Source organism: Culex pipiens, chromosome 2 (genome assembly GCF_016801865.2).
Source record: "Culex pipiens pallens isolate TS chromosome 2, TS_CPP_V2, whole genome shotgun sequence".
Taxonomy (NCBI): Eukaryota; Metazoa; Arthropoda; class Insecta; order Diptera; family Culicidae; genus Culex; species Culex pipiens.
In genome coordinates this window covers 14969668-14977929 of record NC_068938.1, presented here as the reverse complement: position 1 = coordinate 14977929, position 8262 = coordinate 14969668, and the positions used below count along the sequence as shown (strand labels likewise).

The following is an 8262-nucleotide window of genomic DNA, read 5'->3' as shown; positions in this document are numbered from 1 at the left end:
AAATACAAAAAGAGGAAAACCTAATTTAACTATTATTTAAAAAAGAGTTATTAACCGCAAAATTTCATGCCCAACTGAATTTGCTCTAGAATTTGCTCTTTTACCAACATGAGTGCTCTTTCAGTGAGTTAGTGTACAATGGATTGAATATTTTTTTAAAAACTACAAGTTTTCTTTTTTTGCGTGATTTAGCGAGTGACTTTTTTTTTGGTTTCTGGTGACAGTATGGTGCAATAACGATTAAGGGGATTACATTAGGAGCGTAAGGAGCGGGGGGTTTCCGGTTAAGGGGACAGCCCTGCGTCCAGACTTTATTAAGTGTTTTTTGCGCACAGTTCCCATTTTGTTTTAAATTTCAGAAGTTTCAATTATGTGCAGGTAACTTCCTTTCTAAACTAATCATTTACAGTTTAAAGTCGCGTTTTCCAACGTTTCCATTCCTCGTAGGGATTTAATTAGGCCTTGGTATTATTTTTATTTTGCTTTTTAAAAAAGTACAAAACTAACCGAAACGTTTTTTGTTTAGTTTTGGGTTCGAGGTGTGTCACCAATTGGTTTAGAATTTTGCTTTCAACAAGTGTTTACATCCGATTCGAATAGAGTGAGTTAGTGTAGGTGAGTGAGTGAGTTTGAGTGGTAGGTTGATTAGCGGGTGTGTCCTGTTTCTTTTCCTGATGGCAGTTTAAAATTGTCGCGCCTACTTAGATTACACGTGAGACTCTTATTTCTGTTATTACTACGTCTACTACTATTAGATGACTAGGGTGGATCCGAACCTTATGTACAGATGACGCACGGCGGCGCTGCACCACAACCACCTCCCCTATAACCATCCCTGGGACTGGAAGTGTCCGCGGACTGGAGTGACGCCGGGGATTCGGCAGGATGCGGACTGCTGACGGTCGGTACCACTCCGGGTGCCACCACCAGTTCGCCCTCCGGCGGTGGCCACCGCAAGTTCGTCGACCGTCGCAGCCCGGCCCGGCCCTATCCGGAGCAGCGGTTCCGTCGAGCTGATCCGGGCGTGGGCCGGATTGTCCACGCTCTCCTCGGTCGTGGACGGAGTAAGCGGGGGTGGTTCGAGCTGTCGCTCGAGCGAGTTTTGCTGACTTTGGGTCTGTTCGTGGCGACGGGCGCCGGCGCCGTTGGAACTACTGTTGTTTTGTTTGCTTTGCGGCTGCTGCGTCTGTTCGGCGGAACATTCCTCGATGACACCGTCAGCACCGCAGCATGTCGTGCCGTCCTCGCAGGTACCCCGCGACGGAACACTGGAAGCACGCTTCAGAACCTGGAAGTTAAAGTTAAGATTGATTGAATTGTGTTGTATTGATGTCTGATCTCCTTAACTCACCTTACTACTAGCGGAATTGTTTGCGGCCACTGTGGCCACCTCACAAGGTGGATCCAACACCGGACTGCTATTCCGACTATTAGAAAACTTTTTCCTCTTCCGCTTCAGAGCAGCCAGCGCCCCAAAGTGCAGATGATAGTGATGGTGAGAATCTTTCGACTTGGAATTACTTCCACCTCCTCCATGAGTCCGGTCACTCCCACCGTGGTGCCCGTGATGATGATGATGGTGGTGATGGGATTTGTGAGGATCCGGTGACGGGTCCACGTCCGGCCGGTCCAAGCTTGGATTCGAATCGGACGGAGACTCGGTGATGGCTTCATCCGAGGCCGGGCTGTTACTGTGGGTACCGGATTCACCCCGGTGGCCTCCTCCACCGCCGCACACGGAGTCTTCCGATCGGGATCGTCCGATGAAGCGGGACACGCTTCCGTGCTTAGCTGCCTCGATGAGGGTTCCTGAAAAAAAAAAAAACGATTGGAATGGATTCGCTTTTAGATCAATGCTACATCCAGTTTTCAAAACTAGTTAATGATACAAATTTTGCAAAAAATATCGAAAAGTTCGCCTACCAACACTGCCGTTCTACGTATAACTGTCCCATGTCATTTTTGGACGACTCTGACTTTTTATCATTTTTAAGTTTGATTTAACGTATACTTCCAGAAAAACACATAAAATCTAGTACTTTGTTCAGAAAATCATTGAAAACAACATCTAGTCTGTTTGTCCCATCGTTGAACTTCTACGCATAATTGTCCCACAAAGTATTTTCTATCAGGAAATCATGAGTTTTACAAATCATTTTATCTTGTTTACCTGTTGACATGCAAGAGGATTATAAATAAGGGTGATCAAATGTTAACCGGGGTGATCAGGAATACATAGGTCAAATAGGGACCCACGGAACAATTATGCGTAGAAACACAGAAATCGATCGAAAAATTTCAATCGCGTTTTTATCAGTTGCCCTTTTTTGAACATGGGACAATTATGCGTAGAACGGCAGAACAGTGATTATTATTTTTAAAACAGTATTTAACTTTTTTTAAATTCCGATTAAAATTAAATGTTTGAAAGCTCATTTAAAAAAATGTTCATGATAGCACCACTAATTTTTTATTTCAAATAGAAATTCTCAAATAAATTTAATTGAAATGCACTAATGCTTCCTGCTGAGTTTAACTCAGGATATTTACTAGTGGTTAGGAAATATCAACAAAATATCGATTTTGCACTGGACAAGAAAGGTTTGGTATTGATTTTTTTTCTTATATACAACCAGGTAATATATTAGTTATTTTTTAATTTAAATACTTATTAACTTAATATTTTTTAAATTTATTTCAATCAAAAATTGTGTGTTTCGCTTACATTGCCAACCAAAAATTAGAAGTTTATTTTTAATCAACTCTGTTTAGTTAACTAAAGACCGTTGAACTGAAAAGACAATTTTCCATAGTTTATAATATATGAAAAATCCTTTGATGAATTTTTGTTTCACTCATTTTACAATCATTTTGTAAAAATAGGAATTAGAAATAAATAAATATTGTTTTGAAGCATACAACTGTTGTGCCCACTTAGATTGTAAACGAATTCGTTAAAATTTTATCAATTTTGCATCTGCTGGACGATTTGTAAATTTGTTTATATTACAACTGATTTCGGTAAAATTTCGTTCATTATACTGATGGTCAAAAATCAAATATACTGATGGTCTAAATATCTAAACTTGACTGATTTTTGGCTCCTAGTTCGGTTAAAAATCATAATAATTAATTAAAATTATGTTTACATGTATTGTGTTTTTTCCAAACACAATAATTTTATAAATAAACATTATTGTAAATATTTTTCAAGGTTTATGTCGCACCCCCTCACCTTCAGAATCGGCCCGAAAAAAAAGGGACAAAAATATGTTTTTTTTTATAAAGCTTCAAAAGAAATAGAAGTATGAAATTTCAATGTACAGTACCGCAAAAAAAAATCGTCGATGTTTTGATATTTTGAAAACAGCCAGTAAAATAACTGCACTTTTATTTGGACTTTAATTTTTGTATGTATTTAAAAGTTAAATGCTAAAAGCCCCTTTCATTTGCCACAATTCTTTTGAAAACACCAAAGCTCCAGAACGGCACCATTTTTCCTAACATTTATTTAGACCACAATGCAATGGCAAAAAATCAGACTTTTGTGAAATTTTCTGAGAAAATAATTTTAAAATTATAAAATTCTGCATAACTTTTGAAAAGGTCTACAAATAGATAGTTATCCTCATTTAATATTTTAGACCAAATTTTTAAAGTTTTGAAATATTTTTTTATATTTTTTGAGATATCGTCAGTTTAAAAATATAGGCTATTTAGTTAACACTTGGAAAAACTTTCATCGATTCGAACTCTTGAAAATTCAGAAGGAAAATTGTAGGAAATTTTAAAGCTATTTTTTTCAGGGTGGCTTTCCTTCAAAAAGTTTTTTTAATTATTAAAATTCCGAAATTTGACTAAGCTTTAAGGGGTTACATACATGTAGAAAATCACAAAATTTCATGTTACAGAAAATTTATTGAATCCACTAAAAAGATGATTTTCAATCACTCCTGAAAGTTTTATGAAGATATTACATGATTAAACTGAGTAAGAGACGATTTAAGATCAAAATTTTTCCATGCGCAAAGCGGACTGTCAAACTTTGTGAGCGTTTTTCTCTAAACACCGAGTTGATTTACGGGTGCCACGATATCTCGAGATGGGATGGACCAAATTGGCTGAAATTTGAGGTGAAGACTCTCAAGACATATCCCGTGTGCATGACGAAGCCCGATTTTTAAATTTTGCTTTTTTAAAAAATACAAAAATCAAATACTGACGATTTTTTATATGAAAAACATAAAAGTATTTTTATCTTTTTTTAAAATAAATTTTTTGAAAATCGGCCTTCGTCATGCACATGGGAATAGTTTAACGAGTCTTCACCAAAATTTTGAGCCGATTTGGTCAGAACAGTGTTGAGATATCGTGGCACCCGTTTTTTGAAACTGCTAACTTCAAATAGCTATATCTTGGCAACGGTACAACCAAATGGCTTCAGATTTGTTTTGTTAGTAGATGAAAAAGTATATGTTAATGCCCTGAAAACAGATTTAAAAAGAAGTTCAAATGTGTGCTCAATTACCATTTTTGATATTTTTGCCGATTTACATGTATGTAACCCCTTAAAAAATAGTTGACAACATTTTCGATATTTTTTCAAAAAATCATATCTCTGAAACCAGATGTTGCACCATCATGCACTACGGTGAAAAAAGATGTCTTCTTAAGTCACCTATAACATATAAAAAATCGAATATAAAAATACATATTTCGGGAACCCAAGCTTTAGTAAACAAAATGAAATAAATTTTTTTTTTAAAAGTCCTTATTATAACCTACAACTTTGCCGAAAACACCTAATCACAAGATACAGATTTTCAAATATTGTTGTACCCATTTTGTATGGGCTGATCAAACAAAATTGCATGGAGACTTGCATTGAAAAACTAATGATGCAAAATTGCTTCTTTTGACATAGTGAATCCCGGGCAGACGGTTATAACAAAATTCATGCCATTTCAATAACAAGTACTGTTAAAATAACAGAAAGTGTTATGGAATCTTCTTGAAAAATCCATTTTTGCATAAGAGTTTAATAACAGTTTATGTTATCATAACAAAATTTGTTTTTGGTCTGATATTGGTTGAAAGCCAAAACAACTTTGGGATAACATTTTTTGTTATGGAGAATACCTCCAACTGTTATTGGTATGATCGGATTAGTTGTTAAAATAACAATTCAATTTCAATTCAATTCGGTTTTATTTGTGAATAATCAAGTTACAATGAGTTCATTTAGGTGCATAACAGAGTTTTGGTGTTCCTTTCAGCTGTGTTTAAATCGTTATTCAATCGAAAAATTATTACTTATAACTATGGAATAGACAAGAGTAAGAAAAAGTTTTCAAAAAACTTACAGAAATTGCAATGGGAAAAGGATAGATAGAGAGAAAGCTTAAAACTAGATCACAGACAAAAATAATCAATTATAGATGTGCTTGATCATCAGCTCCCCGAGGGCCAGAAATTGCTCCGCCTTGTTACGGCAGCTCCGAAACCGCGTCATCATCTCCCCCGCGAGAGCAAAGAACTCCGGCAGGGAAAAGAGATCTTCCCCGGTGACTCCTTGCTGGGCCGCATCGCCGCTACCGGCAGCGACCACGCTGGCAAACGAACGCCCCCATCCAGGAGGGATCGCTGGGTTGTCCGCTGGAACCGTACGCTGTCCAGCTGCAGGAACGGCTGCGTTCGTACTTCGCTGAGGAGAGTGAGATGCTGCTGCTTTCTTCTTCCTCTTTTCCTGCTCCTCGAGGTAGGCCTTGCGCGCGACGCATCCGCGGTAATTGCCGGTATGGTTGCCGTCACAGTTCGCGCACTTTACGCGCGGCTTGGTTTGTTCTGCGTTTTCCCCCAAGTCCGCCTTTCGTGGCAGTGCGCACGCCTCCGAGAGGTGTGACTCACCGCACTTCACGCAGCGGGGCCGGAGGTTGCAGTTCCGCGAGCCGTGGCCAAATTTCTGGCAACGGTGGCATTGCGCTACGTCCGTCGGGTTCTTGGTGTAAAACCGCCAGTTTACCCAAAAACCGTCCAACGTCTTAGTCCGCCGCAGATCTTGGATCTTGACGGTGCCGCGGTCGAAGTACAACAGGTACAAGGTATGCGTACCCGTGACTGTTGTCTTTCGCGAGAGCACTTTTATCTCCCGTGGCTTTATTCCGGCGTTCGAGAGGTGTCGCTTCAGGTCGGCGATCGGACGGTCTTGATAACCCTGCAAGACGACCTTAACAGGGGGCTTCTCTGGGTCGTATGTGTAGAAGTTGAAGTTGCTACGCTTCAGTTCTTCAAGCACCAGGTCGAAATCTTTTCTGTTCAGTGTGATCACTTGCACTGCCGACTTACCGATTTTCAGACAATATCCGAGGCCTTCCAGCAACTCGTCAACATCGTCCGCCAACGTGTCCAAAACAAAAATTGGAGGTGGTCTTCGTTCCGTTGGAGAATTGTTCTTTTTTGACGTCGACACTTTCTTCCGTGCACGTCCATCGTATTCGTCGTCGTCGGTAGTGCTGCTACCGTCGGTGTTGTTGTTGTTATTTTCTTCGTCATCGCTCAGCATCTGGAACTCGTTCCTGATGGGGATGTTGGCGGATGTTGATGTGCCACTGGTTGTGGCACCGGAAGTACAGGAACGGGTTCGCACTGGTGATCTTGGAACATATCCGGGATGTAGTAACTTTTTGTCGATTCCTTCTGCGCTCACTCTCCCCTGCGCGATGGCGGTCGACACGGCGTTGGTTTGTTTACCTTTTTGCACACGGCCGGTAGACGAACTTCGCGGGTTTTTCGAGGCCGCACTCGAACTGCCACGGCCACGGCCGGCCCTTGGCATGCTGGTGGAGCAAACTCGCGGCTAATCACGGTAAATTACGGCGAAAAAAATCGAAAAAACGATGGAGCACTGAGCACTTGACTGCTGCTTGCTCTCGTGCGTACACGGAGGTGTTGTTAAAATAACAAAAAATAATAACAAAGATTTGTTCGAAGAATAACTAAAAGTGTTATTAGTCTGTTATTACAATAACAATCCAATAACAAAAATCACATCATGACGAATAACAAATCTTGTTATAAATAACATAAAATGTTATTGGCCTAGTATTTTTAAATATCAAAAAATTTTATTCCCACGTTATTTCCGTCTACTCGGGATGTATGAATGTTTCATCCAAATTAAAAAAAATTAAATTTTTAAAAATCACGGAATAATTTGTGAAAATGTAGAAAACTACTGAGTATTTATCTAAAGATATTACAAATCTGCTTGGAACTTAGTTTTTCTTGTTATTTTATACAAGGTTATTAATTATCAAATGACCTTTAAACAGTTGCAAACAATTTAAAGTGTTAATTTTTATAAATATATTTTTTTGAATAAAAACTTACCCCATCGCCTCTTATGCGATCCCTGCCTCTTGGAGTGAAACTTCGGCGCAAGCTTGGACAGCTTGTGCATGGGGTTGTTGTTATCGCCGAACGAACTCTGCGACTGCGACGAATACTGGTGCATCGGATTGACCTGATGGAGGGCCTTCTTGGGGGTCAGTCCGGGCCCAAAAACCCCCGCAAACAGCTCTTGGGAAGAATTTTCCGGAAGTTGGGGGTTAAACTCGGACACCGGAGTCAGATGCTGACCGGCTTCCGGCGCCGGTGGTGGAGCAATGTTGAAGCCCTTCATCAGGCGCCGCTCCTTCTGGCGGTTCTTCTTGCCACCGACTCCGCCGCCGGAACCGGTGGCGCTCGTTGTGTTCATGCCGCTGTTCTTCAGAATCTCGACCAGTTCACACCGAAACGCCGAAATGTCCTGCTTGATCTCGTTGACGTCGTCCTCGGTGACGCCCTGGGATTCGGCCTTGCGCTGCTCCACGGTCACGTACCGCCGCACCAGGTTCCGCATGATGCTCTGGTACCGGAAGTCCCGCTCGCTGGCCTGCTTTACCTTCCGCTGAAAGAGAGTGGCCAAGAAGAAGAACAGGAAACAGAGCAAACAGGCGGAAAGAAAACAGAGACGAAACCGATTCCACATTCAAGAGGGGGAGGGAACAAAAAACCGGAAGTAGTGAGAGAGACAGAGTGAGAGAGACAGTGGCGCCGGAAAGAGATGAAAGTACAGAGAAGTAGAGTAGAGAGGGGGGAGAGGGGGGGATCGTGATTACACACACATTAACAACAAACTTGGGTGCACGGTTGAAACACTTGAAACCCGGCCTCGTTCGGGGTCTTGGGACGTACGTGGGTCTACGGGTCAACACACCAGAT

At 40.9% G+C, this 8262-nt stretch overlaps 1 protein-coding gene across 3 annotated transcripts in view; it reads right to left on the bottom strand.

Annotated features, from left to right (window-relative positions):
* Nucleotides 1–335: 335 nt before the first annotated feature.
* Nucleotides 336–8262, bottom strand: part of LOC120420517 (transient receptor potential-gamma protein) — a 236388-nt gene continuing 228461 nt past the window's right edge. For 2 of the 3 annotated variants that reach the window (XM_039583580.2, XM_039583579.2), the window contains 3 exons: nucleotides 7390–7948; nucleotides 1352–1809; nucleotides 336–1288 (listed from right to left, as the gene is read on the bottom strand). In XM_039583580.2, coding sequence (XP_039439514.1) covers nucleotides 824–1288; nucleotides 1352–1809; nucleotides 7390–7948 — 1482 coding nt within the window. In that variant the 3' untranslated portion in view covers nucleotides 336–823. The remainder of the gene's footprint in view (nucleotides 1289–1351; nucleotides 1810–7389; nucleotides 7949–8262) is intronic. The other variant, XM_039583582.2, reaches the window with a different exon arrangement.